The sequence below is a fragment of the Clarias gariepinus genome, chromosome 3, assembly GCF_024256425.1.
Source record: "Clarias gariepinus isolate MV-2021 ecotype Netherlands chromosome 3, CGAR_prim_01v2, whole genome shotgun sequence".
NCBI classification, from domain to species: Eukaryota; Metazoa; Chordata; class Actinopteri; order Siluriformes; family Clariidae; genus Clarias; species Clarias gariepinus.
This window is the reverse complement of record NC_071102.1, coordinates 2,692,610-2,710,397: the sequence shown is the minus strand read 5'-3', so window position 1 is coordinate 2,710,397 and position 17,788 is coordinate 2,692,610. Positions and strand designations below refer to the sequence as shown.

At 39.8% G+C, this 17,788-nt stretch overlaps 1 protein-coding gene across 2 annotated transcripts in view; it reads right to left on the bottom strand.

Moving 5' to 3' along the window:
- Positions 1-8,762, bottom strand: part of mylk3 (myosin light chain kinase 3) — a 44,830-nt gene extending 36,068 nt beyond the window's left edge. The window contains exon 1 of one of the 2 annotated variants that reach the window (XM_053492937.1): positions 8,625-8,762. In XM_053492937.1, the coding sequence (XP_053348912.1) occupies positions 8,625-8,702 (78 nt within the window). In that variant the 5' untranslated portion in view covers positions 8,703-8,762. Of the gene's footprint in view, positions 1-230; positions 943-8,624 lie in introns of those variants that run through there. The other variant, XM_053492936.1, reaches the window with a different exon arrangement.
- Between the last annotated feature and the right edge of the window lie 9,026 nt (positions 8,763-17,788).

Here is a 17,788-nt window from a genome sequence, read left to right as displayed (position 1 = left end):
AGGAGACCTTTTAACGAAATAGTAAAATATGAGACCTTTAACCAGCAGCACTTTTTTAAAACCCAGATTCTTCCTGAAGTTTATTTTTTTCTGATGAAATGTACCAGCATTCAGAGAACAATCAGCTTAAAAACCCAAACCCGCGCACCTCCACAGCTCTGCCTCAACTCCGCATGAACTTCAGTCCCACTCAGATAAAAGCCCTGATAAACCCTTAGACGCTCACTAACCTCATCCCCTGCTGCGTCCAGAAGGCCTTGCCTCCTCCACGGTACGACGCCGCTGAGAATGAACTCCACAATCTTGGAGCTGCGAAACGCTTCGCCCACATACCCGAGCACTTTATCCAGGGTGGACACGGAGCTTTCGATCCCCTCCATTTTCTTCCTCTGCAGCTGACCTTCTTGTTTCAAGCTCATCAGCAGAGCCACCGTTTCTCCACAAAGGGATTTGACCTCTGCGATCACGGCCGAGTCGCACGGCTGAGAAGGTTTCACAGAAGGTTGTCCAGAAGGTTTGTCTTGTCTTAATTGTTCAAAGTTTTTCTCTAACACACCTATTCCTCGACACACTGTCTCTAATTTCTGCAGCACTACACTCTGTGTGTTTGTGATCTCTTCGACTTTTCCTTCCAGGACGTTTATCTTTTCTTCGATGTGGCCCAGGCTGCCCAGAAGAGTCGAACTGGCCTTCCTCGGTGTCCCAGTCGAAGTCCCGGAGCTGTCCAGCTTGGCACCTTCGTACATCTTGGCAATGCAGGTGGCGAGAGACACCGGTTTACTCATGATTAGAGTGAAATAGAGTCAGGACAGCAGTTCAGGGCTAAAACAAAAGGCAAGAGAAGGAAGCACCACCAATCATTGGGTCACACTGACCAAAAGTTATCAGAACGGCTATTTCAGTCCCACCTATCTTACTCCTCTTAAGGCTTCTCTGAGGTACCGTTGTGCCTCCCACTGAAAAGAGCAGCTCGTCCAGAATGGTGTCAGTATGCACTGGAGACATGACACCACTTAAATAAACCCCTCCATTCCAGTATCTTATCGGGACGCGTCTATTTTTCCTCCCCCTCTCTGTTCGAGAGCATTTATATACAGGTCCTAGAGCTGCCAACGTTCCAGCAGGGCCTCCACGTCACCAAAACATTTAAATTTAACTCGACAGATGTTGTAGACGAGTACGCATGCAAGGTATGACCTTTTGTAACCTGGAGTCAGACTGAATAAGACTTTAATATAAGATATGGTGCAGGTTTGTCCGGGCTGGGACTCTGGGTTTAAAGACGCCTAATGCTTTGTGCTGTGCCTTGACTTTGGTCTGTACGTCATGTAAAAATAAACCCCTGTGGACACTGGTACGACGACTAATCATGAACTGGAATGTCAGATGTGTTCGCTCTTCCAATCATGCTACTTCCTGCCAGGAAAACATTGCTTGAGAAAAACCAACTAATACGCGATCCAGAGGCTTGCTCACGTTCCCAACGCACTGCAGGCAGAGAATAATTGGACAGTAGCAACAGTTTCTTTCTGTTTTGTTTGTGCAACACGGCACACAGTGAGACAGCGCGGTACAGTACGGTACAGAATGTTCCCGAGTGGCACAGCTGGCTAAGGGTTCATGATTGCAGTCGGAGATTAAAGGTTGAATGCCACAATTATCCATTATCAAGACTCCACGAGAGCATGATCAGCCTTTTGCGTGAGAAGGACGGGACTTCTCTTTCTGCCCTGAGAATCAGACTGCCGAGGTTAGCTAATCTGTTAGAGCAGTTCCAGCAACAGTGGCTTCTCGTGTACATGTTCAGTCACTGACTGATGCTGCAAGGTTGCCAGGTCTCTGTGAGAAAACCAGGTCAATGGAGCTCTTTCGTGTCTGGTGATCTGTCTGCGGTGTAACACTGGGAATGACGCAACATACAAGGTCAAAAACCTACAAAACAGTGTTTATGAGTTTTGAACTAACAAAATAAAAAAGAGGTTTGTGCAGGGAGACGAGGCTAATCCTGGTTAGAGGTGAGCCCATGTTGGTGTCACTAGTGCTTGTGTAGTAAGCTTTATATCTTACAGTAGGTAGCATTATCTATAATAATAATAATAATAATAATAATAATAATAATAATAATTGCATATAATAAAACTTTTAAAATTTTTGCCTGTCTGTTTGTGCACACATCACGTACAAAACCACTGCAAGAACTTTACTGGTGTTTCACAGGTGTATTCGGCCGAGCTTGACGTAACATCGCCATTGGCCAACGAGAAGAAAAGATATTCTATTTTGAATTTTATATATAGAAAAATGACCATAAAATCAACCTTGAAAAAATCATTAGTTCATCTCAAACTTGAGCAGATGGTGCTGTACGTTTTTAAATACGCGCTTATGAGTGCGTGATTAAAAATCGACTTCTCACATAAATGCAATCTCACACCTTCATTTCTGCGCACACGGTCAATTTAACACAATATCCAACATTATGTGTGTATGTGTGTTACATTTTCTAATTCAGAGCACAAACAGGAATTAAGTTGATTTTGACCTGCTTGTTTTCAGTTCAGTTCAGTTAAACGTTTGTTACATTTTTAATGTCAAATTTCAGTTTTTTCAAAGAATAACTTGGGTAGATTTGTTTTTCCTACCTAATCCTCAGATCCTAAGATGAACATCTAAATACACCGGTGCGAACGCATGTGTGACAGCCGCGGTCCCTCATCAGACGGAACAGATCGCAGCTCCAGAGGTAAACAGAATAAAATAGATCAGAAACTGCAGCGTTTAATACCAGAATGTAAACTGTGCTGATATTCTGCTTAAACAACACTTCAGTTTTACTAAATGAGAATAGATGAACATTGACTCCTGGCCCTTGAGAGAGCTGTAAATATCACCTTATCATACATCTCTCAGTGTGCTGTCCTTGGGAGTGCTATAAATAACAGCTGGAGCCTGATAAAAATCTGTACTTTTTTATTTTATTTTTTTTTTACATATAATGACTGAAGGTTTTTAACATACACACACACACACACACACACACACACCGTTATCTGCTCCCTAGCCATATGTTCAGTATAATCTAAGGAGGTAAATTTAGCCAACATTCTATAGCTTGGCGTTGTTATCTGGGACAGACGTGATTGTCAGACAAAACGGCACATGAGAGACTTATAGGAATACTCAGGTCTAATAAACACATTGTAATATTTCCAAAGTAACATCATGTCATACATTTTAGTCTACTGAATTATGTTGTGCTTAAATCTAGGAATAGAGAAAAAACTAAACGTCTGGTTTAAAATTTGAACCAATAGATAAAGAACACACAGGAAAGTCTATTTTACAATGTTGCCATGCATGCATGGTTCTGTTTATGTACCACCTAGAACTTCGGGCTATGGATATAGATCCGCCGTTTGTGTGGCCGTTATTTACAGGGTCGGGTTGCCAGCTCTATATCTGACCACTTGGGGATGAAGGACTTTGTTCAACAGTGGCAGAGTCTGGGGTCAAACCAGGGACCTCCTGGTCAGCAGTCCAACACCTTTACCACCGAGGAGACACCGCTGCTCCTATAAAGGACCTTATATATATCATTATCATGTTATATTTAAACTAACTTACCTATGACTTCTGTCTTATTAGAGTACCGTTGTCTTTTATAAACATTAACTACTTTATAAAAAACAAGAAATCTAATGATCTCACACTAAACAAGCACTTTTATATAGTAAAGGACATCCATTAATTTTATTTTGTAAAGATTTAACAATGCTACAAGAAGTCATTTTTATAGTCACTGTTCCACCAATTAGTTCACTTCAGTTTATTTTAGGGCCACAGCCTGCATACTGTAGGTACACCAATCTGCCACAACATGAACACCATCAACACGCAAATAAATTATATTGATTATCAATTTTATGATTATATTTGTTATCAATGATTGATTATCAATTGTCGATCCACACCCTGTAACCCACAGCATCCACAGCGTTAAAGCGTGCTGCTAATTTCCTGATACCAGACACCACAGCGCCCCCCAGAGGTTAAGTAGGGTCACGCCCCAAGGGACCAAACCTGCACAAAACCGTGGCACAAGAAGAAACTACACATTTAATGGTACAGTGTGCATAAAAATCATAATTATTATCACTTGCATTAAAATCCACCCTGGAGTACACTTATATAAAGACCCTAATGCACACAACATGTGCAGCAGCGACATAAAAGTAGCTCCATCACATCCATCTCAGGATGAATGAAGTGAAACGGCCATGCAACAACACTTTTCCAAGCATGAGGAAATCAGTTGAATAGGTGTCGTCATCTATTCAACTGTAGCCGACGCACACGAGCTGAGTTTCATTTCCTGAAAATCAAACACGAAGTGAAAATGACTGAATCAAAACCCCTTTGAGCAGAAAATGATGTACTGGATATTATTGTTATTTAGGGTTCGGGTGGGGAAGACTGAATGTTTAAATTAGGCAAAGTAGACAAATATGTGTTGATTGATTGATTGATTGATTGATTGATTGATTGATTGATTGATTCGTTGATTGATTGTTTGATTGATTGATTGATTCGTTGATTGATTGTTGCAATTTGAGTTTTTTATTCCAAAACATTCCACTTCAAGTTCAAGTGAATATTATTCATACTGTTCTTTTTACATGACCTCTTTATTTAAATAAAACACTCATATTTATAATAACTAAATAATAACTACTGTATATCAACTTTATTATTCCTGGAGCATTAAAAACAAGTTTGTTCCCCATCTTGGCCCTGGACACCACTAGATCATCTCTCTAACCGTGTTCACATGCACACAGTAATCTGATTATCGGGGGAAATAAAAACAGATTTTCGCAATCAATCCATTTTTTCTCAGAGTCTTTATGGACTTGTAAGTGTCATAACACTGTGAAACATCCAAGTGGATTTCACAGCATGGAAAGTACATAAATAACAGCAATAGTTGAGGATCTGTCTCCAGAATGCATGGAATCATAACCCTGTCACACCCACTGCGTTTAAAGCATGGTAGTCATCCACCAGTGCAGGGAGTTAATGAGGCTTTGGTCCACACTCATGTCTCAGCTGTAAGCGACTGAGCTTTATTTATAAATCCCTCCCCCGGTGAGAGTCCGGTTTTCCATCCTGTCCTGGTGCCAGATCCCGAGCGTTCTCTGTAGATGTGTGTTATGTAACGGACACAGCAGTGGAAAGGTATCAGCTGGGCGTTTTGGTTTCCGTTGCTGGAACAGGACTTCCTTAAACCCTTCCATGAGAGGATCTCATCATTACCTGCCGGCACTAACGCAGTTTCCCACTCAGTTTCCCAGCCGTGTGCAGGGATGTGCTAGTGTGCCAGAGTATTTCTGAGCGAGATGGATCAGAGCTGGCAGCGAGTCTGCTCATAAACGGATATTTCCTCACCTCAGCTGTGACTGTCCACACATTTAGGTATGATGAAGGAGACAATGATCCCAGAGGAAGAAGTGCCCGTGGTTCTCTATTTTACCCAAAGAAATGACTTTAGCCATAAAAAACCAGGATGAAAAATAAAGAGAAGTTTGTTCCTAATACTAACTGGACTTGACTTGACTTCCCCTGAAAATACAGAATGTTCTCAGAGAATAGGAAAAAAAAACCCATTTGCAGGTTTTAAAAGGAAAATAATAATCCGACTCTTGGAAAGGATCTCACGTGGTATTAAGTGGCCTCGCAATTATTTCAAGTTAGACAAAAACATAGCATTATGGAAAATGGAAATGTTAACGTTAGCGTCCAATTTCCTGCAGTGTTGTAGGAACACTTATATACTGTACGTTACATAACATATTCTTCTAACGTCTATAAACCCTGACAGACTGAATGAAAGAAAGATTTTTCTTCAACCTTCTGCCGACCCGGTCCAATACAGTAGTGATTCGGGACCTTGACCCAACCCTTCTGGGGTCGGTGGAACTCATTCAGCCAGAGAGCGACTCGGACAAAACAGTTTAAGTGACCTTTACTCAAGTTTCTGAAGCCATAAAACCATAAAGCTGCCAAACAACAGGTGGAATTACAATCACAGAAGAACAACCTGAAGGGGACAACCACTTATTTTTAGAAGAGGGACGATCCTTTAAACTTGTTATTTGCTGACAAGCTTGAGGACAGTGTTCATAAGTGGACATAAACCTTGCATAAGCCTGCCTGGACCACTGACCTGACCCTGAATTAACATTTATAGACTAACTGACAGTCTCCCTGGCTCAGTGACGTTTGTACACAGGTTTACACGAGCCTGCATAAGTTGTTTAAGCATCCCTTGACACCTGACATAACCCCTGAATTAACATTTATAACCTAATTGACAATTTTAATGTCAAATTTACAGTACAATTGTATACATCGCTACATAAGCCTACAGAAGTCTTAAGCTTTTCTTGACAACTGTCATAACTCTGAATAAATGTCAAAAGTCAATTAATGACCATTTTATAGCCAATTTCAATGTTGAATTAAATTTATACAAAGGTATACAAAAGCCTTCATAAGCTTACATAGGCCCTACATAAGCGTTCTTTGACAACTGAAATTCCTAAATAAAAAAAATATAGATTTATTCATTTACAGTTTGCATGGTTAGTTGACATCCATTCCAGGTCTGCATAAGCCCTACATACTGTAGCACCTGCATATGTCCTTTGTGACAAATGACATAAACTGGAATAAACATTTATAGCCTTATTGACAATTTTCGTGTCGAACTAATTTTTATTCTTAATGGTCTACATAAGCTCTTGTTTATTTATTGTCTATTGTTACACTTATGTACAGTACCTTATATAACATTCTCATCTCAGTGTAAAGCATACATACAGTATGTTCTGCTCATAAGACAGTTATTAGTACTTATGGCAATGTCATGACACCAAAATCACACTTGTATTTGTATGTAAACTATTTAATCCATTTTAATGTGAACTCATAACAAAGCCATGAAGCCGCAATGACATTAATGTGTATATCTTAAAAAGCGTTCGACTATGAGACATTTATTAACCCTTATAGCAACGTAATGATGTCACAAGTACAGACCTGTTGTCTATAATATCTCTATATGTATAAGTTTAATTTGACTATTTTTTAGATAATATGAGAGTTATGTTTAGTTTGGATGCGATCTGTTTATGACTTTGACCTGTTACTTGTTATAACATTCTTATGTCATTAAGTTTTATTTAAAAACACAGCTTTTAGTTTTTTTTTTAAGTTCATTTAGTTTTTTTCATAAAAACACAGCTTTATGTCAACAAATCAGCTCACAATGATTAAAGGCAGGCTTGATGAGAGATGACATCATTCTGTAAGTTTAAATCCATTACCATACAGGACTTATGTAGGTTTTCTGTAGCCTTATGGACACTTAACTAAGAGTTCATACTGTACCAGTAAACAGAGCTTCATCAAGTAGAAAGCGTAAGTGATTCTGGACAGGGTTTAACTACATATTTCTAAAATAAACAAACGGACCAGATCCATTAGGTTCATGTGTAATGACGAGGCCAGTCATCCTCAGAATCTCACAAATGTGTTATGATCAAAAGTACAAATGACCAGCGTGTAAGTTAATATCCTGTCACAGCGATTCGCACCCCAGACGCTGCTCTAACATTGAACAGACGTGCTGTGAGTCGATCAGGGCGGATTTTCCGTCATCCATGACAACGTGGACAATATCCTTCTGTTTGTTCGAAGCAACATTTAGCCCTGACCTATGTGAGTAGTCCGTAGGTTTATACCCTCGGCTCTGTTTACAGACGGCTTCTCTCCATCCAGGGATGCGTGACATGGCAGGACACGGCGACGCAGCTTGCCCTCCACCAAATAAGTGAGCGTCTGAGCTTCATAACAGTGTTATCACCACATTTCACTTGCATAGAAGCTCGTCTAGGGGGTTTTATCCCCTCATCTTTAGCAATCATCCATTATTTTCAAGAACACACAAATAGCACTGAGTGCGTCGTTGCTTATTTCGAACTTGAGCTCAGAAGAGGAGATTTACTCATCCAGGGAGGAATATATATATATATATTTGAGGATGATTCACAGCTCAGAAGTGATGGAAGGCAAAGCGGCATCGGCAAAACAAAGAAACCGAATGAGCATAGCACTTAAAATGACAAGCAAAGCAAAGGCACTAGTCTGAAGATCTTCTCCCTCGCCGTGACGTTCACACAAAACAAAGCAGCAGCTTTATAACATCAATAAAGTCTCTAAAGTGGGATTTTCATGTTTAAAAAAAGTAAAAGAAGAAGCGAGTGTTGTTCATTTTCCACAACATTCCAAACTCCATTTTCTCATTTAAATGCAAATCCTGACGTTTCAAGACCCGGATTTTTTTGCATATCCTGTGTGTGTGTGTGCATGTGTGTATGTGTATGTGTGTGTGTGTCTTCTCTTTTCAGGGATGCTCAGCTGTCACTGCTTGTGCGCTCTTTCTTCCAGAACTGTCATTATCCGGTGCTGAAAGCCTTCATTTATGTAAAGCACAGTCTGTGCTCGATGCCGATGATCATGCAAAATGTGTTTAAAGAAGAGGAGAAGAGATTGCATTTAGTTACCGTGAACTTGCGGATGTAGTCGGATACGCTGAACCCGCTGGTGCTGATGAGCACAGATTTGTACAGTGACGTCCCCATGTGCCCTTGATGTCTTTACTGGAGATCAGAACAGCATTCTGTAAATCTAGCCACGATCATTCCGGACCCCTGGAGCGCTTGTGTCTTTGTTGCCCCCCGTTTGTCTTCTGTCTGTGTTTGTACCCTTCCTGATACTGGAGTCCTGACGCGGCATCAGGCCCAGAGCACTTCCTGAACAGAGATAACAGCTGCCCGAGATTAGCACGGTATGCTGGAAATGTCAGGGTCCTGTTTGGTTAAGGGGTTACAGATTTGTTTTCGTACATCACAACCGTCCCTAGAGAGGGTTTGAGTGTTGGCTGCACTATTAACGCAGATCAGAGGGCAGGACATGAGAGACAAGACTCCCTGGTTTAAATTAAACATGTACTGATTGTGTATCTCGCATCTTTCTTGTACTGTACAGTGCTGCATCAAGGAGACATCAGGTCTCCGAGCAGATCCGTCTTCTCGTAAGGGTCGCTCGATAGGGCTGAGGGTTCGACGCAGTGTCTTATACCTGTATAAAAACTTAAACATTTTCTTTACTGGCTGCAAAACCTTGGTTCTAAGTGATGGCGGTTATTTTGGGATGATGGACAACAAGCTGTGATATGTGATGCGTCAAACTCACATACCAGACAACAACACAGACGCGGATCGTCCGTTAGTCATCAGGAGAGACGAGGGTCTGACTAACATCCTTCTTCCTCTTCTTCTTCTTCCTCAGCAATTGCTTAAGATGCTTGTCAAGATCTGAAGTCTATCCCAGGAACGCTAAGTACAAGGCAGACACACAAACACACACACAGCTCAATCAAAACATTTACACACACTCATTCACACTTACGCAATGTAGAACAACCAGTCCGTACGGAGAACCCAAAGGAAACCCAAAAAACAAAGACACAACGAGAACATGCAGAGCTCCATAAAGACAGATCTCAGGAACCGTGGAGCTGTTCCGCTTTACCACCTTTTACATTTATTTGATAAAACTAATTATAATGAAACCTTCCTCATTTATAATTTACCCTCATACACTGTTTCAGACTGGAAACATCACGACCTGGTTCAGGAACAGCACCATGCAGGACAGACGAGCTCTACAGAGGGTGCTGAGATCAGCTGCACATTCATGGACATTCACACATCCTGGACATTTTTATTTCATTGCACATTTATGGACACTGCATCTACACATTAATACATATTTGCACACCCCCTGGACACTTCTATTTAAATTCAATTATCAATTCAGTTCTCTAATTCACTGTACATAGTGTAAATCTACAACTAAAGTTTTCCATATTTGTATAAAGTTTCTTTATATTTTATATTTTGTTCTTATTTTCTATAGCTGCAGTTTTTCTATACTTTAATTCTTAATGATAATCTTTCTTTTTTTATTGTGACTAATAAGCATTTTACTGCATCTCGTACTATGTATGACTTTGTAGGTGACAAATACAATTTTAATTGAAATTTGAATTTGAATATTCACTGAAATGTTGGTTGAATTCTAACAGCTCCACTGTTCACAAGGTTTTGAAAAGCACTGCGAATGCTGGAAAAAAAATTACTGCATATATTTATTCAAGTTAAAATATCTTGAATATACACACAAGTGTATCTACACTTTCTTAAAATAACTTTACAACAAATTAAATATAACCTTGTTAAGCCGATTTCTAATTAGACTTTACTAAAACCTTCATGCAAAAAATAAATCTGGTTCCATTGGAGGATAATTTTGCTAGTTTTAGGATTTTTTTTTCTTAAAAGAAGCAAACTTATTCTGACAATAGAACAATAATCAACCAATTTCTGCTAAAGATTTACACAAGTAACACTTGACTAGATATAAGCGGAATAATCTTCTATTTGGTTTGCTGGGTTTGGTCCGATTCAATAATATTTCACTTGCTATGATGTCATATTTGGAGTGAAGGCGTCTTATCCTTTATCCTTTTATGCAAATATCCTTTTGGGGGAAAAACAGATTTTTGCATATTGTGTTTCCTCTAGATCAATTATAACATAAACATTACTAATTTTAAATGTGTTTTTTAAAAAGAAAGCCATTTTCATGGAGTGTGGATAAAGTTAACTGTTTCACAAAATAAGAAGTTTCACATTGCATTGTGTCATGTTTGTTGTGCACTTTATGTTGTCTTTTATATATTTATTATTTTTAGCTAGTTGTCTTTATTTATGGGGGGACAATTATTTCGTTTCACTGTGTAAATGGTTCAACTGTATAAGGTCGAGATGAAAGTAAAAGCCTACTTGACTTGACCTGACTTGATTTGACTTGATTTGACTTAATTTTCTTTAACTTGACTTGCCTTGATTTGCCTTAACTTGATTTGATTGGACTTGAATTGAATAGATCTGACTAGACAAGTCATGACCTTAATTTGACTTGATTTGACATTTAATTGGCTTGACTTGATTTGACTTGACTTGACATGAATTGACTTGATTTACCTTGCCTTGATTTGACTTGTTTTAATATAATTTTGCCTTGATTTGACTTGCCTTGTCTTGACTTGATTTGTCTTGTCTTGATTTGACTTGATTTGACTTGACTTGACTTGACTTGACTTGATTTGATTTGACTTGATTTGTCTTGACTTGATTTGACTTGATTTGACTTGACTTGACTTGACTTGACTTGATTTGATTTGACTTGATTTGTCTTGACTTGATTTGACTTGACTTGATTTGATTTGACTTGATTTGATTTGACTTGATTTGACTTGACTTGACTTGACTTGATTTGACTTGATTTGACTTGATTTGACTTGACTTGACTTGACTTGACTTGATTTGATTTGACTTGATTTGACTTGATTTGACTTGATTTGACTTGACTTGATTTGATTTGAGTTACCAACAATTCTTGACACCGTTAACAGCGCGTAACGTTCCAAATACATATCCGCATGATGCGCTGGAGTGTGTTTTCGGGGAGACAAGCTGGCACTGAGCCGTCCTTGCGTGATTATATTACACAATGGGTTGTAGAAGAGATAATACTGATAATACTTTTTCTAATTATGGCTGAATATGTTGAGATATAAAACAGTAGCACAGAGGCTTTAGGGAATACAAAGGAAACAACATGCAGTGTGTTGGCTGTAAGGGAGAGCGCTAGAGTAGGAGTGTTTGATGCTAAATTTAAGAAGGAAGGATGTTTACAAATGGATAATACTGAACAAAGATGAGTTTGTAGTCTTTCATAATACACGTTCACCTTTAGTTTCAAACAACTGATATTTGTGTGGAGAACAGCAGAAGGATGGAAATCTGCCAGCTGTTTGTATTGGATATGAGAAAGAGCTCTGAGATTTAGTTGCTCATATAAGTTTTGTGTGTGTGTGTGTGTGTGGGTGGGTGTAGGTGTGTGTGTGTGTGTGTGTGTGTAGGTGTCAGGGTGTGTGTGTGTGTGTGTGTAGGTATCTGGGGGTATGTGTGTGTGTGTGTAGGTATCTGGGGGTATGTGTGTGTGTGTGTGTGTGTAGGTGTCTGGGTGTATGTGTGTGTGTGTGTAGGTATCTGGGGGTATGTGTGTGTGTGTGTGTGTGTGTGTGTGTGTGTGTGTGTGTGTAGGTATCTGGGGGTATGTGTGTGTGTGTAGGTATCTGGGGGTATGTGTGTGTGTGTGTGTGTGTGTGTGTGTGTGTGTGTGTGTGTGTGTGTGTGTAGGTGTCTGGGGGTATGTGTGTGTGTGTGTAGGTATCTGGGGGTATGTGTGTGTGTGTGTGTGTGTAGGTATCTGGGGGTATGTGTGTGTGTGTAGGTATCTGGGGGTATGTGTGTGTGTGTGTGTGTGTGTAGGTGTCTGGGGGTATGTGTGTGTGTGTGTGTAGGTATCTGGGGGTATGTGTGTGTGTGTGTGTGTGTGGGTATCTGGGGGTATGTGTGTGTGTGTAGGTATCTGGGGGTATGTGTGTGTGTGTGTGTGTGTGTGTGTGTGTGTGTGTGTAGGTATCTGGGGGTATGTGTGTGTGTGTGTGTGTGTGTGTGTGTGTGTGTGTGTGTGTGTGTGTAGGTGTCAGGGTGTGTGTGTGTGTGTGGGTGTGTGTGTGTGTGTGTGTGTAGGTATCTGGGGGTATGTGTGTGTGTGTGTGTGTAGGTATCTGGGTGTGTGGGGGGGCTATTTCAGTTGTATGTGGCCCTGTAAAACACTTCAGTAAGTTCTAAACTGTTAACAGCTTAACAACCGTGTGTGTATGTGTTCTAGGACAGAGTGTGTTTCTGATGGAGTGTTGTTCCTGGCGTCGCAGGTGGTATATCCACAGAAACTGGCATGAGTGATCGGTCTGAAAGTGAGGTGGATTTTACTGACTCGCTCTCTCTCTCACGCAGATCTTCCAAGTGTGACTGTTTACGAGGCCGTGTGCCAACAATCAGCCAAAATCCGTATGCAAAAAAATAAAAACCCCGAGCCTCACCAACACATGACTAACACTGCATTTTTAAATATTGCGTCACTGGATGATGAAACATTTCCTGCAGAATTTAAAATGAAGTGACATTCTGTATAAAGAAATAAAAAGAGAGAGAGAGAGAGAGAGAATTATTCAAGGATATCACTCATGATTAAATCACAGCCTATGCTCTTTTCTTGATCACCTTCAGACAGAATTAACACTGACTGCATACAAGTGGGTTTAAAAAAAAAAGTCTAGAAATAAAGGTTGGGGTTTTGCTGCCATCTAGTGGGCAAATACAAAACAACTGCAAATGAAGTTTAGGTTTTCATTAGTATTCTGTGCCTCTTATATCCTGTGTAGGTCTGGAGTGGGTCACAGGGAGGTCAGGGCACAAGGCAGGGGACTTCTTGGATGGGGTATCAACAACACACACACTCACATACATAATTATACACCATGCAAAATTTGGAAAATCAACCTACACCACGTGTCCTTGGACTGTGGGACCCCAACCATAATCGGACTTCCTGTCTGATTCATGTCTGAAACCCCAGCCTCACAGGGCACACACACATACACTACGGGTAATCTGGGAACGCCAATTAGAGTAATCTGCATGTCTTTGGACTGTGGGAGGAAACCAGAGGACCTGGAGGAAACCCACCAAGCAGGGGGAGAGAACATGCAAACTCCATGCACACAGAGCCTGAGATGGGAATCGAACCCAGGACCTGGAGGTGTGATGCCACCGTGCCGCCTTACCGCGATCAGTCTAATGGGAAAAAAATACAATTAAAACCACATGCACCATGAATTCTTTAGAGTTCTTAAATTCTTTTAAATTAGTACATTTTTAATGGCTAGTTAGGTTAGCATGTGTACGTTATAAATATTTATGATTGTGACCCAAAAAACCTGTTAGTTTAAGTGATGTTGGGCAGCTGGATAGAGTTGGATATAGTGTTGATTACAGATGTTTAATATGAATTATTTATAATCCTGTAAGTTTATGTTAGGGACGTGTTAGCTCACGTATGCTAGTTAGCTAATATTAGCGGATTTTATATATTACAGAACAATTTTATTAACAGAAACAGATTATTTTTTAACAAGGATATAAGTAAAGAGCTACATTGGTGTGTGTGTGTGTGTGTGTGTGTTAATGATAATTTTATAATTAGCAATGTAAAAACAGATTAATTCTGGTTATGAAATAAACATTACTGAAGCCGCTAAAGCTACATTAGAAGTCACACACTTGGTATTGGTACAGGAAATTAAAGTATCCTTTTTAATTAAGTATAATTTACTAATTGGCGTGACAGAGGGTGATGGTGTCGATACTGAGTGTGTGTTTATCTTATCAAAAAAAACAAATTACGCAAAATTATTTTTAATTGACTATGATAGCATGACCTTAGGATTAATTAATTCAGGTTAATTTATTTCCCACACTCAGACATAAAGGCAGCAGTGTGTGTGTGTGTGTGTGTGTGTGTGTGTGTGTGTGTGTGTTATCCTCCCTATCCCCAGGGCACAGCGTACAAGAGAGTGTATTATCCATACAGATGATGCTCCGGAGCGAAGCCATGAATATAAATCAGAGCATTTCTTGCGAGAATGTACACCAGACCCGGAGTGTGTTACGTCACCCTCTCAGTGAGGAATGGAAAAAAAATTCCCATGAGTCAGGTTTGAGCTTTTCACTTCTTATTAAGATTAATGCATTATTCGGATACTCATTTTTTCCCACCCTGTTTCCCAATGCAGCGTTTTTCTATTGTAGAGCAATACAAGTGAAAAATACTAAATCTATGCATTATTCATCACAATTGTTATCAATATTTACATACTGAAGATGAAAATCAACTTCCTTTCCACGCTCAGGGCTTCTCCTGATAGCAAGCGAGAATAGAAATGGAAGGAACGCCGTGAGCCAGACAACCATAAATCATCTTTTTTCTTTTTTTCTCTCCCGGCTCGGATTCTCAATCAAGGAAAGTTATTTCTGTCTGATATTTTTAGGGCCGTTTGATCAATTTGGCTTTTAAAAATGATGATCTTGATCGGAGGAGTTCAGCCATGCCGTTAAAGTTTTATACATACAGAAGAAAAATGCTAATGTTACACAAACACACACACACACACACACACACACATCTGAACTGTGAGATTGAGAATAGAAGTGGAGGGTTAAGAGCGCAGGCGGCGTAACGGCCGGCTCTCAGATCCTGCTGTGCTTTTGATGGATGTGACAGCCGTATGCAAATTGTGTGTGTGTGTGTGTGTGTGCTGAAACACACACTTTCTGTTACTGTCATTATGAGGACTTTTCTTTAACACAACTATTAAACCTGCTCAATAATCCTATCCTATACAGATGAATCTTACTCTGATCACATCATGTCTTCTTAATGTCTTTTACTTCAAGGAATCTGAATAAATCTGTCATTATTTTAATAACTCAGTGTGTAAAGGATTCATTCAGCTCCTATGTCCTGTGTACAGGGTCACGGGGGGCCTGGAGCCTATCCCAGGGCACGAGACGGGGTACACCCTGTACACACACACACACAGACCTGTGATGGGAATCGAACCCGGACCCTGTTTAATTCGTTGATTATTCAATTGTTTTATTTATCCGTTAAAACCCTTAGAATAACACGACAAAATCCTCCTAAAATAAATGTTCCTCCTACAGAAATGTTTAAGAAAAAAAAATTTCTATGCAAAACTTTCCATCATTAATATTTCTGGACTTTTCCCAAAACTTAGTCACTAGGTCTTATTATAATATTTGACACAACTGACACGTAGCTGAAAATAACAAGACTTGAGCAAACAGTAACACGTTCCGCCAAGTACCTTTTTTTTTTTTTTTTAAACGAAAGTAGAGTTGACTTATTACAGCCGTTCTATTCATGAGATTTGTTTACATTGCACATAATATTTTCATAAATGAAATGAATCTTCACAAATATTTCAGGTTTGACTCAAATGCTGCGACTCATCCATGTTTCGAAACAAGAATGTCTGCATCATATTTATTTCAGACCTTCACAGTGTTTAAAAGTGTGTGTCTTATTTGAAATCATACAGCAAAAATCTAGGATATCGTTCCATCTTTAACCTCAGCAGTAAGGTAACGGGGGGGGGCAGGCGGACGTCCCCACAAGGTCAGAACAAGGTCATACTCCTTTCCTTTATGGTGACATTTTGTTCCCACAAGGATATATATATAAAAACTCTCTCTCTCTCACACACACACACACGTTGACTCATGTTGGTTGGAAATCCCCTGTTTCAGCCTTCAGTCTCGGGTTTTACACACAATCAGAGATCATCCTACTTTCATTGCGACTGTTTCATGTTAGATCTGTAATAAAGGTTCTTATTTTAAGTGTAAATTTGCACTTTGCAGCTTTTCTCCTTCCTGTTAACATGCACGTCTCGTTTAAACGTCTTAAAGCAGTAGAATTAATGCAGAAGTAACAGTGGGATTATGTAATAAATAGCGTGTATTTATAACTTGAGGAGGTGAGCTGGGTAGCGAGTGCGATCTCACAGCTCCAGGGTCCTCGCATTGACCCTGATCTCGGGTTACTCTCTCTCTCTCTCTCTCTGTGTGTGTGTGGATGAATGTAATCACACACAGGGTGTACTCCTGCCTCACACACACTGCTTATAAATGCATAAATTCAAAATTTTAGATGCAAAAATGTGTCTTTTCAGTATTTTTGGGACGTCAAGGAGACTCCAGTTCCAGTTCGTCTCAGGGGTGTTGAGTGGCGTTGAGTTCTGTGCAGGACGCTCCAGCTCTTCCACTCCAGCATGTCCTTAACACACCATGTCCTCCTGGGTTTAGCATGAGGCTGGATCAGGGTTTAGGCCTCTTAGTTTCAGTAAAGGGAATATTTAGTGCTACAGTGTACCGAGGCGTACAAAGGAATACATATGGATGTGGTGTAAGGGGTTCACATACTTTCGGTCATATATAGCGTAGTGGAATGTACAGTACAATACCCTGCTTGTGTACATTTATATAAATCAAAAGACACAGTCTAAAACGTGTGAAAAATATCGACAATGAAAAAAAAATGACCAAACGTCACAAATCTGGATTTTTATTTAAGGTTTTTTTTTTTTTTTTAAATAAAAAAGTCTCTGCTTTTTTCAGTTTTTGAATGGCCTTTACACATCACCTCTCACTTTTTTTTCCATCTCAGTAAAAGCTATTTTCTTTTCTATTCTATGAAGAATGAAAAATAAATTGGTTTGTAGACAAAAAAAAAGGAAAACTGAGACTTTCCCCCCCTTCACTCCTAAACTCGATTATTTTCACACTTTGTATATTTATTTGTCTCACGTACCTGCAATGACCGATCCATGCAAATCACACCAACCCCTCCTCCCTCCCCCCCTCACACAGTTAAAAGTTAAATAAGGACACGAACGCCCTCTCAGCAAAGTTAAGCAAACCGTCTCTCTCCGTGGCTCGCTTTGCATTATTAAACACACCCGGTGCTTTGAGACAGAACTCTGAAATTTCCAGAGATCATGTGAGTGCTGTAATATAAAGAGCTACAGAAGGAGCTACTAGACCCTAGATCTCCTTCAACTCAGTCAAGGATAATGTCTCGTTAATGCAGGTCTATTACACACAAT